This window comes from Sebastes fasciatus, chromosome 16 (assembly GCF_043250625.1).
Source record: "Sebastes fasciatus isolate fSebFas1 chromosome 16, fSebFas1.pri, whole genome shotgun sequence".
Lineage (NCBI taxonomy): Eukaryota > Metazoa > Chordata > Actinopteri > Perciformes > Sebastidae > Sebastes > Sebastes fasciatus.
In genome coordinates this window covers 15,455,995-15,476,499 of record NC_133810.1, presented here as the reverse complement: position 1 = coordinate 15,476,499, position 20,505 = coordinate 15,455,995, and the positions used below count along the sequence as shown (strand labels likewise).

General features: G+C 39.8%; 1 protein-coding gene across 2 annotated transcripts in view; it reads right to left on the bottom strand.

The window, feature by feature from the left end:
• Positions 1-20,505, bottom strand: part of pds5b (PDS5 cohesin associated factor B) — a 40,021-nt gene that overhangs the window by 6,342 nt on the left and 13,174 nt on the right. For both annotated transcript variants that reach the window (XM_074610433.1, XM_074610434.1), the window contains exons 5-28: positions 17,613-17,710; positions 16,657-16,783; positions 16,159-16,239; positions 14,232-14,372; positions 13,257-13,372; positions 12,119-12,213; positions 11,750-11,895; positions 9,626-9,777; positions 7,418-7,531; positions 7,091-7,172; positions 6,942-6,990; positions 6,626-6,765; positions 5,786-5,901; positions 5,520-5,625; positions 5,001-5,161; positions 4,719-4,842; positions 4,167-4,325; positions 3,250-3,318; positions 2,866-3,002; positions 2,499-2,622; positions 2,056-2,260; positions 1,256-1,370; positions 762-894; positions 524-643 (exon numbers count right to left, since the gene is read on the bottom strand). In XM_074610433.1, the coding sequence (XP_074466534.1) occupies positions 524-643; positions 762-894; positions 1,256-1,370; positions 2,056-2,260; positions 2,499-2,622; positions 2,866-3,002; positions 3,250-3,318; positions 4,167-4,325; positions 4,719-4,842; positions 5,001-5,161; positions 5,520-5,625; positions 5,786-5,901; positions 6,626-6,765; positions 6,942-6,990; positions 7,091-7,172; positions 7,418-7,531; positions 9,626-9,777; positions 11,750-11,895; positions 12,119-12,213; positions 13,257-13,372; positions 14,232-14,372; positions 16,159-16,239; positions 16,657-16,783; positions 17,613-17,710 (2,910 nt within the window). The remainder of the gene's footprint in view (positions 1-523; positions 644-761; positions 895-1,255; positions 1,371-2,055; positions 2,261-2,498; positions 2,623-2,865; positions 3,003-3,249; positions 3,319-4,166; positions 4,326-4,718; positions 4,843-5,000; positions 5,162-5,519; positions 5,626-5,785; positions 5,902-6,625; positions 6,766-6,941; positions 6,991-7,090; positions 7,173-7,417; positions 7,532-9,625; positions 9,778-11,749; positions 11,896-12,118; positions 12,214-13,256; positions 13,373-14,231; positions 14,373-16,158; positions 16,240-16,656; positions 16,784-17,612; positions 17,711-20,505) is intronic.

Sequence of the window (20,505 nt, the reverse complement as noted above, 5' to 3'; positions counted from 1 at the left end):
ATTTTTTGGCGAGAAACTTGGATAAACCAGCTGTTTGAGGGAGATGTTTGCACAGCAATATAAAATAGATATTAGAGAGGGAATTATGACCAGTTTAACTTCCTCTAAGCAGTATATATTACATCATTAGAACTACTAATGCCAAGATTCTTTTTAATCAAAGCAAATATTTAAATAAAATTACAATAATTTATTTCCTAATCATTTGAATTGTGTGTTTTCACACAAATAACCACTATAGATGACAATAAAGTAAAAGTATAACATTTAGAATTATTGACGGTTTACACTGACTTTGGGGCAGTTGAAATTATTTTTCAAAATGGTAAAAAAAATTAAAAGACGTCAATTATAGCTCTTAGAAAGAAAATTGGAGTAGGCAGGTGAGGCTTTTTATCGGCCAAGAAAAATGGTAATCGGTGCATCTCTAGCTGTATATCAAAAAAGAAGAATGCAAAAGGAACTGCTTTGCTGGAAGTAAAATATCACATTTTCTGGACAATGCTTTGGGGTGAAGACCAACCTTGTCGGGTTTGGTGAAGTAGCATGAGGGCAGCACGGGGTCTTTAGGGGACTCGAGGCTGTAGGTGGTGCTCTTTGACATGATAATGTGCATGGCTACATCACACACTGTGTAGAGTTTCTGTACAGGGAAGAGACAAAAGTCTGGTCAGCAGGATGAGAGTTAGAGCAGTGAATGAATATGTACTGTCCATATATGATATATTCAGTGAACATGAACTTGCAGACGTAAGGTGTACCTCGTTGGTTTTGGCATCTGTGGGGGCCTGGGCGTCTTTCGTCTGTTTGATATTTTCCACCATTTTCCTTATGAAGGCGTGGCTGTTGTTCTCATTCTTGGCCATGATGATCTCCAGGACGAACCACAGAGCCCTAATAAGCAGGGGAGGTTTGACATCAGCATACAGGACTTTGGATCTCACCATAATATTGTAGCATTTTCCTTTTAAGTTCTTGAACATAGACCTTAAACTGCAGATGCAATTTATGAGTAATGACAACAACAGTAGTAATAGCACATTCTCTGGGGGGCAACAAAGTTGATATTATTCAGTGACTCCTGTTTTTACAGCCAACATAGCTGCATGTCACCCAAAAATGTGGCTCCATAACATAAACACCAGGTTGTAATATTCCATATTGATCTAAGAGTTTCATCTAATTTATAACATGTGTATTTCTATTTTTTTTTAAAGTATTATTTCATCATCTGAGATATCAGCAACCTACTTACTCTTTAATTTCTTTGAGCTGCTCAATGTCCTGTACTTTGACGTAGTCTGGGTCATGTGCCAGCAGGTGGATGGTGTAGGGCACCACATACTCCGGCAGCAGAGAGAACAGCTTGTCTGTTGGCGCACACAAGGTAAATATTACACCAACATTACCTCATCACAACAGGGCTAATGAGTACTGCCATGTGCACTGAGGTGCACTGTAAGGAACGCAAAACATGTCATTCATTTCTTTCTTTCTTTCTTTAAGTTCTGGTCCGGTTCCTGTTCATACTGACTTTTTACAAACGAAACAGAGGAGTTTGACATATTAAATAGGAAAAATACCTGCGCTGACGTGCTTCTATACATAATCTTAAATACAGATCAATAAGAGTAATACGTTTAGCTTTTGAAATCATGTTAAAATCCCATATCTGCTATCATAAAATCCTGTGGTTGGTTCGTTTGCTGCACCAGAGTCCGCTTGGTTGTTTGGTTTGGACCAGGGTTCGATTGACAGCTTTTACACCAGCCCAAACGAACGGTACTAACCAGGAGTTTGTTTTAACTGATCCAGACAGATAAGGTATGAAAGCACTCTAAATTTTCTTTTTACAGTCATATCACTTATTTGTATCCCTACCTCTCCTACCTTTTAGATTTATACTGTAGAGTAAGTTACACATTAAACAATGGAGGACATGTTTCGTGCTATAAACTTGTTATAGCTGCGTTTAAGGTTAAAAACATGAATATATACGAATAAAAACAATTGTCAGATTTCATTTGAAAATCAAATTTTGTTCAGTTTCTTTACCGCTGATGGCGGCGTGCTGTTTGAGGTACTCTCGGCGTATGTTGACGTTTTTCACCAGGCACTGGCGAGCGTGAGCCCTCCTCTCCTTGACAGGGTCCTTGGCACACAAAGCGAACACTGCCATGTACTCCAGAGGCAGACGGAGGCGGCACAGGCCTCGGTGGAGCTTCTGGGAAAAACACTGTCGCACCTGGTAGCACTCATCCTGGAGAGCAAAGGGAAAGCCGCACAGAAAACAGTGACAATGATTAAGACGAGAAGACACATTATCAAGTGGAATATGGGGAGGGAGCGAAGAGGTGGAGTAGCCCTGGGTGTTGGACAGAAAATGATGTCCATTGGTAGTGCAACATTTCAAAACCATGAAAACAAAAAATAAGATGCTGAGCCCTAAAACGAGCTTGAGCTTAGCGTGAAAAGAGGAGACTTGTGGCGATTCTTACGTTGATGACGAGAGCACACAGCTGATACTGCTCCAGCGTGATGATTTCGTGATAGCAGGGTTCCTGTGCCAGCTTCAGCAGGGCGCACGCCGCTGCCAGCCGCAGCCTTGACATGTCTGGTTTACTGGGGTGAAGAGGGGACGGAGCAGAGGAGACAAGAATAAACAAGGATTTCTTTATTTATCGGCTAATGTGTTCAGGATAATAGCATAACATCCCCGTAGGGTCCACAACACCCATTAAAATCCAGAGCTTCGCTGAAAATTACAAGATTATAATGTGAAGACAAAGCTTCCTCTGAGCTGCTCAAGAGTCTGACACACACAGGACCTTTGTCTAAGAAAGGAATAAAGGCTTTGTTGTTTACCCCATCCTGCCCTGCTCGGTTAAGTCTCCGTCGCTGTGTAGAATAGCAGTCAGCATCCTCAGGGTGGAGTTGCCTGATTTGCTCTGGTTGTTCTTCACTCCTAGTAACCACCGCACCATCAGCTTTATGCCCTGGATCTGAATGGAGGAGGGTGGAAGGTCAAAAATCATTTTGGGGTCAACAATGGTGCATCATTTCAGTTTCAATATTCAGAATGAGGTGAAATGTCTCATTTACTTGTCAAGATTGTGTTGATATGATTATTAACATGACAATTCTGTCTCTGAAAGAATTCTTCAGATATTTAAAAAAAAAAAAAAAAGATAAAACACAGCAGTAGACTGGACAGAGTTTCTAAGAGACACACAAGGGTTCATCGCTGACCTTGGCCAGAGTCTCTGGGGACACTTCTTCATCAGGAACCCAAAGTTTGGTTGTCTTCTTGCCCGGGACCTACAGACAACACAAATAACACTGTAAGATTTAACCCTTTGAACTCTGCAGAAGAAATGGTCCACCAGTGCCCACATTGGTATTTTTTGCTTATTGTGATGTAATTTCTCTGAGTATCTTCAAATGCTTCATATCCCTAAAATCTGTACAACCTGAGCTAAAAGGTTATGTAAGTCAATAAACCACAATAATTGATAAATGTATTGAAATTCTGTCTTAAATAAAACAAAACAAAATTTGAATAAACACACAAAACATTTTTCCTAAACAATGAATGTAGAAACATGAACAAAATATTTCTCAAAACAACTAACATTATTTGAACTATGTATATTTTTTAAGGGCAGACTGTTGATCGTTTCATTACGTTCCCCACGTAATGTAAAGTAATGATATCATCATGAGAAAATAACGTGATGACACGATGAAGACGGAAGCCTTAGCTTTCTGCTGCAAAAAGAATGAATGCTCTAGCTATTGTGGTTCTTATTTTAGATCGTGAAATGTGTGTCAAAATACCATTTTAAATTAAATATTGTGGTGCAGAGATGTCCTGGCCTACACATCATATTCTACAGACTTAAGGAAACATCTTTGTTTGCTACAGATCCCCAAAAAACATCACACCATTATCATTTTCATAAGATTTTCAATGAAAACGGGAACATTCCCTCTAACACCGCAAATTATAGCACAAAAAATTACTGATCCTAGATCGTGATGAACAGTTTTCGGGAACTCGGAGCAGTCGAGATTCAGGGTTTGTTGAATAAATAAATAATACTAACTATTAAAAACTGGCCTTTATGTTCTTTAGATTTTAGGTCTTAACACAACAACTTGTGTACCCTGTCATTCATGAGCAGATCCTTCACAATGAAGTTGGCGACTAGAGATTTGAGCGGTGCAGCAAACTGTTCTGGGGCCAGCTGAGCCAGGTGACCCAGGGTGGTCAAAGGAGTGATGAGCTGCTCCAGGTTAGCAGGGTCAAGGCCTTTGTGTAGAGGCTGGAGGAACACAAACACATAACATTTCATTGACTGTTTGATCCTTTGTCAGACATGCAGATCTACTGGTGAACAAAAACATGGACGTCACAATTTATCTGACAAACCGTTCAGGTTTGGGAGGCGTGTTAATCATTCATAGCAGCATTCAGATGCAACAGTGTTTCGTTATTTCAATTCTTGATGTACTTGAAAACTCAAGGTGGTTTCTCTTTACATTTTCTAAATATTTCAGGCACATTTATCAATCTAATCTGTTTTCTCTGCATAAAATGATAAAAGTAAAATTTTATTGAAAGAACAAAACAAGTGTAAAAACAGAAGATACACACAACTTCTTTCTTATTTTATGTGTAAAACAAGCATAAAACCAAAGAGACGTGACCGACTGACCTCGAAAATTTGGGCGAAGTGTGTGTCTCTGTTGGTGAACATGGTGTTGATGCAGTGGATGGCATACTTGGCCTGGCGAGGGGGGCCTCTCTTGGCTTTGGCCTGCAGTACCGGCAGCAAAACACTTGGGGGAGCAGGCAGGAGAACACCATTACAAACCATAGAAAGTATTGTCATAAGTCAGTGAAGCATGGCCAAAGCAAACCTGATTAAATACCAGAGTGTGACTGCGTACATCCTGCTGTAAGCTACAGAATGAATCAAAGCATGAATGAAACGTACGATTTGATGTGAGGGAAACTCTCTTCCATCTTGCTGCCCGTGTTCTTGAAGATCTGCAGCGCGGCCTCTGCGACCTTCTCGTCATCCATCTTCAGACAACCCAAGAGAGACTCAAATGTCTCTGCAGAGTGGAACGACACCGGGTGTGTGAACGACAGCACCTGTGTGGGATGAAAAAACAAAAAGGGTCAAACAGCTGAATGACATTGAATGAATATTTTTAAATAATAATTGCTAGGGCTGTCACTTGATTAAAATTTTTAATCGCATGATTGTCCATAGTTAATCAGAAATGAATCGCATATTTCGTATCTGTTCAAAATGTACCTTAAATGGAGATTTGTCAAGTATTTAATACTCTTATCAACATGGGAATGGGCAAATATGCTGCTTTATGTGAATGTTTGTATGTATTTATTATTGGAAATCAATTAACAACACAAAAAAAGACAGCTATTGTTGGGAATTGGGTGTATCACTGTAGCGACTGCTGCTGCCAGCTGTCTGGCTGGATTTTACCTTCAGCAGTTCCAGTCCTGCTCTGATGGCCTCCTCAGTGGGGACGCCCTCCTCATCATCATCAGCTGTTCCGTCTATAGATTTGTTAACCTGTTTTATCAAAGCACTGATGGATGATGGAAGAGATAAAAGAGAGAGATTTAAAAAAAATTGTCAAATACCGCACAAATTAATCAAATATCACTGTAGTCTTTGTATTAATGTGAAGACTTTTTTGTTATGGACCTTTCTACACACACACACACACACACACACACACACACTACCTGATGGACTCTGTGTCGATGTGTACAGGAGCAATTCTCTCCAGCAGGAACTTGACCATTTCCAGGAATGGATTGCTGGGCTGTTTAGGGCTGCCAAGCTTTTTAGTGATGTCTCGCTGAAAAGGTGACAAACAAATAATAGTAAAACTAAAATTACCGCCTTGTGGTTGTATGCCTCCGCCAAACTAGTCAAGTAGCAGTTTACATCCATGTCTGTCCAAAATGTCATCATGTCATCATTTTATCATATTAGATATTTGTGTGAAATTGTCATAATTAGCAGATGAACTCTAGAGTTGGGTTTCCAAAAACGAAAATTCACCAGCTAGCAGGGCCAGTTCTGGCTCTTTGGAGGCCCAGATACAAAATCTTGTTTTTTGACCAAATATTACTTTTTACACAGAAAATATTTTTAATTTAACTTTGCTGCTTTGTTAACATTAAAATAAAAAAACATGCAAATTATAAGTAAAAAATAAATAATATTACTTTTTTTAAAAATAAAAAGAGTTTTGGATAAATTATAAATTTAAGAGCAAAAATAAACCCCTTTTAAATGTTTATTTATATGTTAAAGGTCACTTTGAATGATGAACTAATGATAATGTAGAAAAACAAAGATTTTAAATTTGGGACGGTCCACATTCATTTCGGGGTGGCTTAGGTTGTATTTTGGGACGGTTCCGGGAGGATGGAGAAAAAAGTTAGTTTAGAGCCCTGCTCACAGTATTACTTATTACACTCTTAACTATAAGGGTATCAATCAAAACAAAGCCAGTGGAGGGATGACAACATTTCAATTAGAGGTCACTACACTTGGACAGAAACATCAATACTGACCACACAGACTTCAGCTTGCTTGCAGGAGCATGAGGGGCTGACCAAGGTTTCCAACTGATCTCTGATCCGCTCGTCATCATCAAGGACCTGAGCCAGCTTCTTCACAAAGTCCTGAGCCTTGCCCGGGTCTGGCAGGTTCCCTGTAGACACACACAATTAAAAGCTGACGTCTACAAGGGTGGTTATGTTGTCCTGTTTCAGCCATTTCATTTGAAGTTTTGTTCTTTTTTTCTTCTACTTCAGCTATGCTAAGTGGCTCGACAAATTGGTAAATCAAACAACTAGATGAACAGTTTTAATGTGTGAGATCCCTTACTTGTGATCACCATGACTTTGGCGAATACGGCCTTGCTCGATGCTTCAGACTAAAACAAAAGCACATAAACAGAAAGAAATAGTTTAGAAACATGAGACGGTGTTATATTAACCATCAGCTTTTTTGTAGTGTGCTTCAGTCAGAGTTACCTTGGGTTTTTTGATCAAGTCCAGCAGGTCTTTCACATGGTGTCTCAGCAGATTCTGGCACTTCCACATCTCATTCAAAGCTCTGAGAGGCACAGACGGAGAGGAGTCAAAAGATGGAGATGGAAACAAATGATGAAGAGGAAGTGGCAGAAGTACAGAGGGAAAATAAAGGGTTTCATCTTGAACATTTCATCCAGAGAGTTCAAAGTTATCTAGACATCAGCATGTTCCTCAAATCATCACAATCTTTTCCAAACAACAAAACAAACGCGATTGAAAATGGCAAGTCATGTTTTGCTGATCCTTCATGTGTGAGAAAAGACTTACTTGACAGCGTTTGTGTCCAGGGTGGCGTACAGGTAGTAAAGACACTTCATCCTCTCAGCGGTTTCCAGGTTGTGAGGAACCATGTACTGGGCAAAGACCCGCTCCACCAGCAACCTGTGCACACGGAGGGAAACATTAAATCAAGAATATCCTCAGATACAAACACTGTTTGTTTTTCCTATTTAAGAGTTTAAGCCGAGTCCTGACAGGCATTAAGCTACCATTAGATTTGTTTAATAGGATTATCTACAGAGGGGTTTGAAATTAAGGCGGCTCAGGACAAAGTGGAAATGAAAATTTGGGAATATACTTGAAAAAAAAAAAGATGGGGCAAAAAAACATTATTATTTATAAGCTCTCTGTTGAATTTGATTGAATAGTTATGCATGAATGAGATTACTATCCCTCACTGGCCACTGGCAGTTTCTGACAACCATATCAGAGACTATCTAATTAAATAGACTGACATGATTGCTCAGCGGTCCTGGTATAATCTCCCATTTTAATACCTCTCATAATAAAAATGGGACATTTTCAGACGCTCTGTGTCCTTAAATTTTGGATAATCAAATTTCAGCGGTTTTAATGGAGATTCAGCTGAGCATGCAGAAGTATTTCAGTGGTGCCCTGCTTAACTTTCATACAGCTACACACTCAGGAACTGCCTGTTACAATACAGACGTTTCCTGTTGGCAGCTGAACAGCTCCACTGCAGCAAAGTGATTCAAAGGATAACTGCAAACTCAGACACAGCAGACTGCACTGACACTATGATGTTTTGTGGAGTTTATCAGTCAGGCTTTTTTCAGAGGTGCCCACTTTGCCTCAACATGGCTCCTCTACTTCAGCTTGTGACATTTTGCAGAATGACTTTCAACAACCCCCCCAATAAGGCACTGAAAGCTCTCCATGTTGTGCATATTTAAGTGGAGAAACATCAACACACTAGGGATGTCACGGTGAGGAAATTTTCCCACCGGTTAATAAACTTGTGACAACACCGGTGTTACAGATTACACCGGACATTTTACAAGAAAAGACGGCGCTCAACATACGTAGAGCGCTTACTGTGATCTTTAACGTCAGATGGATGTGTGTCTGGCCTCTCCGGTCCAGCTTTCGCTGCGAGGCTGCAGGTTCTAACCTGGAGCCGTTGCGCCGTGCACACTGGTTGTGAACGCTACGTCCTCCGCACGACAATTGCCTCATCAACGTTATGGTTATAAGGGTATAGCATTGGGTTTACATCCGAAGTATTGCCAAATAGTCGCTTTTGCTTTTTGCTTTGACACCAAATCCTCCGCCATCGTCTTGTCTGTCAACTCTCTTTCGTCCCGTGTGTGAAATCTGACTCCTGCTACTCTGAGCTGAGACTCCGTACGGAGCAGACACTTTCAGATTGTAGCGTCCGTCGTTCGACTATATTTTGATAACACAGCGCCGATACGTCAGAATGAACTAAATGGGTTTTATTCCTATAAAAAAGCAAAACGACGATGGGGGCGGTGGGCAAATAATGTAATCGGTGTGTGCCCAAACACCGTGTAACACCGACTACCACACAAGCCTATAACACACCAAATGTTCCAGGTTAAAGTGAAGTGAGTGATGCTGCAGTGTGCAGTCTGGCTCCTCTAATGCTATAAAAAACACATCCTACATATTTCACTTGCTTATGAAAGCAGCTGTGACTGCTTTACATTATGGAGCCCTGAGGCTTCTGTAGGTGGTGTTTCTTCCTCTATGAGATTTTTTCCCTGTATGATTGTCAAACTGCAGTGACAAATCGTTCCAGTCTAGAGAGAAGCATTCGCTTTTTAGATCCTGAAGGGCTGATTTAAAAGCCTGATTTTACAGTTTGTGTTTGAGACGGGTGAAAAGTGTTTGGCACACGCTGTAAAGCATCTCAATGCGATGTCATTATCTGCATTCGGCTAGTTATCCACGGAACAAGACACATTAATCAAACAAAATTAAGTGCTGAAATTCAAGGTACACTGCCAATAGCTCAAGGCACACACTAAAGCTGTGGTTGAGCAATTGACTCAAGGAACTCACTGAGGCTCATCAGCATCTTTAAGGGAACATATTTAAATGCTCTACCTTTTAAACACTTACCCCAAGGTATTTAACGCTTTATTGAAATTCATCAAGGCGTTTGAGATTCATACGTTTTAATATTACTGCCAGGAACACGTGGCCACAAACCTGTCATCGATGCTGTTCTGGTAGTAGATATGGAGCAGCTTGTCTTTGATCCAGGAAATCTGTTTAGAGGCCTCCCGCCCTCCCTCTCCCTGCAGCGAGTACTTCCTGTAGATCGATGCCAGGCCCATCATGGCCTCCTTACGTACACGCCACTGAAGGAAGATGGGACAAGACAGAGGAAGAGACATTACCAATCGTGACAACTAGTTAAATGAGAATTTTATGAGAAGCTACAGTGGCTGTAGTCCCCCCCAAAAACACGATATTATGATAGGGAATTTTCTCAATAAGAAAACTAAAAACTTTGATATACAGTCGATAAGCTACATTGTTTGACAACATACTAAAAAAAACAATCAAGTCACAGATAGAGCTATTACTAGAAAAACATATTGCAGTCCTTTAAGAGCGAACAGCTTTCTTTCCAAAATAGGCTGAGAGTTAGCTAAACACAATACATGTTTTGGTATCAAAAGCCATATAGTTATAGCAGTGGTTTTCAAAGTGGGGTCTGGGACACCCAGTGGTCCTTGAGAGGTTTCCAGGGGGTCCACAGCAAAAAGGGGAATCATTTATTTTTACTATAATTCCATCCATAAGTAACACAATGACAGAATATATGACTATTTTGGTCATGGGTTTCATACACTTTCTGTAATAAGACATCTAAAAGCAATAGGGCTGTGCTCGACCAAAGAAATTCTTAGTCGACTGACACTCATACGATTTTGTCGACTAATCGATTGTAAAACTGAGTGTCTCCGCAAGAATCACAAAAAAGCACCACATTCAATCTTGTGTTTACCAGAGATGTGCTCGTAAGTTTCTTGGAAATAAGTCATTAAGCATGAAAAAAGCATTCAAAACAACTAATTCCCAAAAGAAATCGAGAGAGTCGACTAAGACCAAAACAACCAATTAGTTGACTAAGAGAGGGCAGCCCTAAAAAGCAAAAATCCAAATCAGATGCTTATCGAATGGGGGTCCGTGGTCTAATTTGTGTCGGTTTAGGGGTTACTGGCGTGAAAAAGTTTGGGAACCACTGAGTTAGAGGACAGAGACAAGTTCACTTCAGAGGAAACTTGACGGGTCGGAGCAGGAAGCACTTGTACATCGAGAGCTGTTGTGGATAACGAGGTGTGTGTGGAGACATTTTGGCTACTTAAAGACCCATTTGGCCACAAAGTGAATTAGGCAGTCCCAAATGCGGCTAGGCTAGTGCTACTTAAAGACCCATACAAAACAGATAGGTGATGATTAATGTTATCTAACTGAAAACATGTGCCAACGAAGACGGGAAATACCCCAAACTGCATGCATCACCATCTAATAAAGCCGTGGTTTCACTCTCACCAGCTATTAGACCCATCCCCTGCAATGAGCTACAAGGCTCTAAGAGAGGCATGTCAGCAACAAACCATAACATAAGTATGTGCTTTCCCTCACGTTAATAGACCCATCACACACAGGGTTCCTACAGCTTAAGGCAAGTTATATTGACAACTTTTTGAGACTGTTTTTAAATGGCACTCGGAATGAACTTTACAATAACCGATTGCTTATGGTAAGGGACAATTTCGCTTGCCCTGCTGCTGGTATCGGAGATGTTTGTCACTCTGCAGGTAGGATTGCACTTCAAACACTTCCTGCACAAAATACACTGTGCCTTGCATAGATTGCCTGGTACTGGTTTCAGTCATGCCGCGAAATCTTGGTTGAATAGACAATTTTCATTGAATTTGCACTTCCCCGTGTCGTAGCACGACAGTGGCAGACAGTGCATCTGCTCTGAGCATCCCGGCCACGAACAAAATATGAGAGCTGTTGGTTCCGCTATCCTGATCTGCATGACGTTAGTGCAAGAGATATTTGGTAAAAAAAAAATTCATAAGGATTTAGACTGACCAGTTTGAAGATTTTTTGTATAAATAAATAATCATAACTAGATTTTTCTGTTTGCAGCTCATACAATTGTCATTGCTCAGGTTTTGAAACTACTACTAGGGAATATTTAAGCTCAACAGAAATGGAGACTTCCTTTGTATTGAGATGAATATAGATATTGCCGGACAAAAGTTTCTTGCCATATCGTCGATCAAACATATACAAAAGTTGTCCACTTACTCTTTTGTCCAAAGTCCTCTCCTTTACAAAATTGAGCAGTGCATCATTCACTAGAGACAAGTCTTTCTTGGCAGCAGTTACTATAGAGACGATGACATCATGGCGGATGGCCTCCTCTGGGTCATGTGATCGTACCCTCAAGAACTCTGGGAAAGAAAACAGGAATAAATGAAGGGGATGTGAGAGAACCTGCCAGTTCTAACAGAAAAAAATTCTGGCAATTGCTTCTCATTTTGTATAAATAACACACTTGATAGGAACAATAAGCTTGTAACATATAATTTGTGTTGTGGTATCACATCTATATAGTGGCAAAATAACTCAACACTGATCAGGTTATTAGAGGTCAATGCATTTCAACTGATTTACCTGTGAGGTCTTTGGCCAGGTCTGGGTGGTTCATGAGACAATGACTGGCAAACTTAACACATTCCAGTCTGATAGGCACGTGGATGTCATTAAACCTGTTGGGTAAAGAAATGCATGTTAATATCAGTAACTCCACGAGGTAAAAACATAAATAACCCAGCAGTTATTTGCTGCATGCACTCACTGTATCTCAGCAAGCAAAATGTACGACTTTAATGTATGTATGTATGTATGACTGTAATGCAACAAAGTCATAAACCAAGAGACAGATCTCAAATTTCAAACTGAATAAAGCAAAAAACTAATTTCTAAAACTATCAAGAAGTGTGTGTTTGACAAATCAGTCAATGTTATGTTACAAGTCAATGTAATGATGGTGTGAAACTACAATAAACACTATATTGTATAGCAACAACCCAGTTTTGTATGAATCCAAGAGTGAAACATCAACAATAAGAAATAATTGCATGTTCAAAAACCACATTGTAACCCCCTATGATGAAATATCAAGTGTGGGTGTTTTAAGATTTTTTTCAGACTTTAAAAAGGGACTGTATGTAAGTTTTTACACGCATAAACATTTTGAATCGCTTTTTATTGTCAATGTGTCAACAGGTTGTAACCTAACCTAAAAAATGAGACCTTCCGCAACTTTCTGGGTTTCCTCTATCAGCCTGTAGACTGAAGAATGAGGAACTTCTTCCCCAGGAAAATCTAATGGATGTGACATCATGCTCGCTCACGAGTGCCTTTACTCTCTACAGGGCCCATAGCTAACGTTCGGTTAGAAACGCCAACAAACAACCGGCCCACACCACAACTCAGATTCCAACACAAACTCCACAGAAACACAAAAGAAAGTTATATCTTGTAAAGCCTGTCTTGCAAAGCAGGAATGTGACCGTTGGAGGGGTGGGGGGGTGGGGGGGGGGACTAGGATCAACATCGGCTGGTCCTTCGATTCATGGAGGGACCTTTGTTTGGTTTTGGGTATCAAAACGGACCTCAAGCACAAACAACAGGACGTTGACTGTCGACTTAACGGCCACAGGTGTCACTGTTAACTAGCTATTTCTGATTCCTACATATAGCCCCTTTAAGGATCTGTGGATGCTATAGTCACATCGCTGTAACCCACCTGCCCAGGTAACACTGCCAGAGGGGTTTGTTCTGTGCGGCCAGCTCAGAGTCCTTGGCTCCAAACATCTTCGCCAGCAGCTTCACCACCTGCAGTCTCTCATCGTTATCATTACTCTGCAGAGACAAGGCGAAGGAGGGAGACAGAGCGAGAGATGATGCACAGAGTTTGGCTGTGTCGAATGGACAGACACGCCAAGTCATTTACATTGACTACATTTGCAACATTAGCACTTCCAAAACACAAAGGCAGCAGTTTCTTTAGTATCAATCTTGTTTTAGAACGAGCATCGAAGAAAGGAAACAGCAGAGACAATGAGAAGTAAGGACAAAGGAAGACAAGAGGTGGGAAGGAGAGAGGTGAGAGAAGAAAAGCAGTGGGGAGAGAAAACGAGCGAGGAGATAACGATGGAAAAAGTGAGAAAGGTGAGAATGAATGAGCGAGCATGAGAGAGAGAGACAGTGTGTAGTCTGTGGGGGAGAGATTTTATCACAGCTATTATTTTGAGGAGACGGCAGTGATCTACACTCCCTCTGAACAGTTAATGAGCGTTATCCATCAGCAGGAGGCCTTTATGAGACACTGCAGAGGCAACATTATGCTGACTGCTCGATCTTTCTAATACGAATCAACAAACCTGCAGAGAAAGTGGAAAATGTGCAGTTCTGTGGGTAATAGGTCAGAGAATTCAGATTTTGTGGGGACAAACTCATAATACCAATATTAACCCAAGCATTGCTGCTACTTCCATCTCTATAACTCACCAAAAAATCTAATAATAATGCCATTTATCTGTCAAATGTCCTAATAAAGTGCCGTAACAACAATTACATCAACAACATGATATGACAAATGTAAGACGCTCTATTTAGGCACACTCAGCAAAACAACAAACAGCTATAAACATTAAAAGTCTGGAAATCCACAAACAGTTTGGTGCCTCAATGTTTAACTGAAAAGAGTGTTTTACTATACCTTGAGCTTAAACTCGAGCTGCGGCAGCACTGAAAGCAGCAGGTGGCTGTCTATGTTGTAAAGCTCCAAGATGAGGTCAAAGACGTGCTCGGACAGATCGCTGACTGAGGTCTTTCCCAGCATCAGCACCTGGTTGAAGAACTGGTGAAGAGGACAAAGAGGGAGGAATAATGGTTACTGATGATAACACATCCAGAGAGATCCTACATGGTGCTGAAGCTCAAGCTGTGACTTTTTTTGACATACGGCTCCTTTTTCAAGGCATTCTTGAGGATCTGCATATATCTCTGCATGAAACAGATGTAGAGGCAGACGCTCAGATTACATTAGCTGTCAGGAGAAAGTAAGAATGTGCAACAAAGACTACAAGGTGATTTATTCACATTGTGATCTTTGCAAACTTCTCATTTCTTGCTTCTCCTCTATGGTGAGGTCAAAGGTCAGGTATGGAGCAGCATCTCTGGAGCTGTTAGGGATTCAGTGCTTTACTAAAGCAGTATCTTCCTTTTTTTACATCCAGTTGTGGGACTATTCCACCATATTCCAGTATCCTCAGTTAACTCTGAATTTGCGACACTGAAGCTGCATGTATACGATGTGACCCTCGGCACAAATATTTGGATGCATCAAATGTTTTATGTTCAACAGCTGATTTTAATGTCCAACCTCTTGCAGTGCCAAGACATTTCTAGCATGGCTGGCACTGGTTCAAACACGCTGGCAATGCTAGTATCATGATCTAATCATTAGGCTATGAGAGACAAACTTTGAAGCTACAGTATGCAGTGTTTCACCAACAAGTGTTACAGCTAGGGCTGCAGCGAACATCATTTGTTTATATTTTAAATTTTTATTGAGGTTTTTGAATGAAGCTTTGAATATCGAATGTATATTTTTTTATTTATCAATTTATCTAATTCCATTCTCATAACCCATATCTCATTCCTCTCTCATTACATTTGTGCAATACTGTCAGAGATACTCTCACCGACTCTTACACACAACCCCCATTTCATATATATATATATATATATATATATATAGTATTATATTTCATTTTATCTATGTAATCACCTTTTATCTTACAACTTATTGTAATTTTTTTTATCATTGTCTTTCTATCTTGTTATGTAATTTTATCTTATCCTATTTGATTATTGCTTTTATTGCTGAGATGACCTGTTCATCCTATACATTTCATTGTACCGTTGACCCTGTGTTAACCGGCATATGACAAATAAAAACAAAAACTTGTCTGTCGTCATATTTTTTGACGTTGTCACCATAAAAAAAATTGATTAAATAAGTTAGTCTTTTTATATTAGATTCAACTTTTTTTTAATGAATATACCTTGTTAGTTTCATCACATAAATACACATAGGTGCAGACTGAGGACTGAGTGCCGCAGCACTAGCTGTGTGTGTGCGTTTGAGAGAAAGACAGTGACAGAGAGAGGGGAGAAGCTGGAGGTTGGACTATTACACACAGTGTTTCTGTAAGTTATTAATAACTTATTCTGAACATGTGATATTTTCTAGTAAGCTTGCCCGAAACAGCCCCATCACTACTATGCAGCTAACACTGGAATCTAATTCTACAAATAGTATAATAATACTAATAATATTAGTGTTGCCTGATCTTTATCTGCAACTCTGCAGAAATACCAGGTGAAAGCAGTATGCATAGACACGCAAAAAACAAAAGAAAAAAAGCTGTGCAGCACTCGATTGTTGATTTAGATTTAGATTTTTTAGATTATGAATGAACCTTCGAAGCTTTGAACTATTCGGTATAGCCATTCTCTGGCGAATTGTATGACTATTACAGGATGTACATAAATGCAAAGTGTCCAGTGTTAAAAAACCATCCAGCCATCAATATAAAAGTGTAAAAAAAAACAAGAGTGTGTCAAAGGTTTAATCTTACGTTGGTGATGTAAGGCTCGATAGCCTGAGCAGTCCTCTTCAGCAGAGCTTTGGCCAGGTCATACGCTTGTTTATTCAAATTCTAGACAGACAGAAACACAATTGGTGAATAAAACAGCAACTCTGAGAACATGTTCAGACAGATGACAAAAACTACATGTGCAAAATAAGGGTGTAGTCTATAATTTCTTGTTTTTCACTGAGCAGAATCCCATTAGGATGCTTGTATCCAGCACAGATGTCCACAGATGTCTGTGCACAAACTCTTAAGCTGCTTTACCTCTTCTCACCTGCAGGGGTCTCATTGAATTACAGGGTATGGAAAATGATATACTGACAACTCACTTCAGACTGTCAGTTACAGAGCCGTCTCTACTTGTATCGACATTCACAGTATGATTGTGTGTGTGTGTGTGTGTGTGTGTGTACATGAATGCATGTAGCTTTTTGTGTAATCGTGCCCGTTGTTTGCATGTGCATCTATACGTTGTGCACATACCTTGTGTGCTGGCACCAGGTTGACCAACACGGTGTCCAACAGCTCCTGCGAAACAGTGTCTCCCTCGCAGATGATGGAGCTCATCAGGTCCACCATATGCATGTGCACCTTCTGGTTGTGACCGTTGCTAGGGAAACAAAGCAAGAGAGGGTCAAAAGTCAAGGAAGCATCACTGCATGACTTCATATATGATATTCCACACTGGTTCCTGTTGAGGCAGCAGCTTAAAATTGACTGGATTCAATCAAAATGTCAGATATCAGTGCAGGCATTTTGTAGGCTTCGTGTTCACTTGCTGAATCTCTCGGCTTGAAAACAAACTGTCCTCACATAAACAAACTGCGATGCACTGATCACACAGAGGGTGGGTGTACTAGCTCATAATGATCTGCATTACAGCGGGAGGTAACGCTTATTACCTAGATTTGTATCTCTGCGACTGCTGTCCTCAACACTGCCAGGCATTACTAGTCATTACCTCCCATTCACTGACAGTGTCACTTACACACAAACATGAGGGCTGCATTCCCCTACACCTTCTAGCTCACTGAAAATATCTCAAGCAGAGCTCTTCCTATATTATAAAAAAAAAAGCATTCTGCTGGCACAACCTTGACACACACACAAACACAATTTTTGTTTCAGTGGCAAAGAGCCAAATTCTGCACTGCAGAATTCAGCCCTCAAGGTTGTGTTGAGCAGAGTGAAATTGAGAGCAGGGTTAGGAGGAAAGAGATGAGAGGAGGGAGGGCAATCAAAAGAGAAACAACCGGACTGCTCCTGCGCTGTTTCATGATGTTGCAGTGGAGACAGATTGAGGTGTTAGAGTGCTCATTTCTAACATTTAAGGACTGCCGCAGCCAAAGAAAGGAGGGAAACATAAAAACTGGACACATACACACTATACACCACAACAAATATGGACAAATACTAACAGTCACACTGATAAAACTTACTTGATGACCTGGAAGAGCGTTCTGTAAAGCTGGGTGAATATCTCATTGCTGTCTTCAAGCTCAAAGCAAATATTGTAGGACTTCACCCATGCTATGTTCTGAACAAAGAGAGGAGGCAGGATGTTAGGGACAGTACAACTTACATAAAAAAATTAAAACTATGAAGTAGGGCTGGGCAATAAATCAATATTATTTCGATATTGTGATCAGAGACTTGATATAAAAATTTGGATATCGTAATATGGCATAAGTGTCTTTTCCTGGTTTTAAAGGATGCATTACAGTAAAGTTATGTCATTTTCTGAACTTACCAGACTGTTCTAGCTGATCTATTATTTGCCTTTACCCACTTAGTCATTATATCTACATTACTGATAATTATAATTGTCAACCCTACAATATCGTCGCAATATTCATATTGAGGTATTTGGTAAAAAAATATTGTAATATTTGATTTTCTCCATATCGCCTAGCCTTACTAGGAAGGTGAAAGAAGAATTTGGTCTTTCAATAACAATCTCCCAAATAACAAAATCCAACTCATTTAACTCTTTAAATCTGCAATAACTGATTTTTTGGAAACCGGGGGGCAACGTTAACTAGTTGTCACCACGACATTGACATATCATCACCTTTTAAGTTGATATGGTGAACTTGTTAGCAAACAGTTGCTTATTTACACATCCATCACTTACAGAACGAAATTAACAATAATTTTGAGTCATGTTTGTGGCCACCTGATGAATGCAAGTGCAATATTCATCATATTTTAGCTCTGTTTTTGTTCTCTACCAACTCCTGAGGGAAATATCTCTTTAGCTGCTAAATGCTCCACTTCGTTCACCAGCCAGTCGCTGACTGTGTCTGCCAGCTGTTTGGTGCTGAGCAGGTGTACAGCGGGTTACAGCCTTTTCCTTGAAAACAGCAGCAAAGACGCTATGAGAGCAGAGTGAATCAAAACTGTAAAGTTGCAGCTAAACAATGAGCTGAAGCTCACTCAGGTGATGATTCTCTGTAGGTTCATCACTATGAGTGACACCTTTTGTCAGCGTTCTTTGTGCCGTCTGTTTTCAGAGAGCATAATGTTATCTGGTTTTGTTTTGAGATTAGTTGAGGTTTCCATTAAACAACTTCATCTTATATACCCCTTCATGGCTACTGAAGCTAATAATTTGGATTTCACTGCTGTTGCATGAAGTGAAAAGCAATTAGCATCATTAAAACTGAGTCTCACAATTGCTTCCGATTGTCCAATTATGCCCCGTTTATATCACAGGCTGTTTGATCACAATCTTTATTATAATCAAAACATATTTACTTCCAATTAGACTCAACTTGTCCTTTGATTTCACCAGGGGCAAACTCCCATAAATGAAAAACACTTTGAAAGCAAATTGAAACGCACAATTAGACTGAAAAGCAAACTGAACCATTAATGAAGAACCTCAGAGGAACATATTCTTCAAAAAGGATGCTAAAAATACTGAGGGATTTTTGGAAGCCATACAACATTTATTATCTATTTTAAGGAGGTCAGACGGAGAGTCTGCTGCAGCCTGAAGGAGAAGAAAAACAAAACTGCCAGATCACTGCAGCTATAGATAACCATGTTTCCTATAAGCTTCTGTTGCACAGGAGAGTGAATGAAACTCTGTCACTGCTGCTTCCTCCTCTATGTCTCTACACTCGCCCTCAACATCATTTATTTAATATGATACAATTACATATGATCTTGAGTACACACACATACATTAGAAAATGTATTCAGAAGATCAGAGGTCAAATACTATATGAAATTCAAATTCACTGAGTGAAAAACAAATGGCAATGCTTATATGCACAAAATGAGCCATTGGGTCAACAAGCCAGGCAGCAACTGAACAGGTTACGTTTTTCACATTAACATTGTGTCCGTGTTGCCATTTATGAACTATTAAATATCATTCCACCAGCAAAAAAAAAGTACAAAAAGAGCTTTTCACTTTCCTGCCTGATAGACAGTGGATTACTTCTAATACAAGAGAACAAATGATATTCATCAAACAGTGCAATTGAGTTTGTCGACAGTGAAAAGTAGAGAAATGTTTACATGGCAAAGTAACCTGCTACAAATTGCATCTCACCCAAAACCAGGCTTCATCCATAGAGGTATTTCATAAAGATTGCCAGTTAAGCCAGGCTTACTTACAACAAGAAAGTCTGTTTAATAAAGGAGGTATAAGGATAAGTCTGGCATAAGTTACCATGGCAATTTATCCTCAACATTTCATGTCTTAGCTTCATCCTTACAGATCCACTACAGACATAAAATACTCTGCTTGGAATAATATGTTTTTTCCACAATAATGTTCAATACATTTTTTTAAATACTTAATAAACTGATTAAGAGGTCTGGCTCTGTAATTGGCTGCAAACCTAACACTTTTGAAGTTGTGGTGGAGAGGAGGACACTGAACAAACGGTTATCCATCATGGATAATCCTGACCACCCTCTCCACCACCTACTGGACAGACAGCGGAGCTCTTTCTCTAACAGACTGATTCAGCTTCGCTGTCACAAGGACCGATACGGGAAATCTTTCCTGCCTAAAGCAATAACTCTCTACAACACCTCACCTCGGTCTAACAGAGAACCATCAGCTTTCTCTCACAACCACACTCAACTCTGTTTTAGTCCTGTAATAATCTTGCACATGTTGAATTTGCACATTGGTTTACTACCGCATTTAATTTTTATTTTAAAAGAAAAATTGTAACTTGCACTATTTTGCTAATGTATATAGTATGTTATTGTTATTCTATGTTTATATTTTCTAAGCTAGTTGTAATAGTCTGGTATATTTATAGTGTATTCTAATATATTCTTTATATTATGTATACGATAGATATTTAT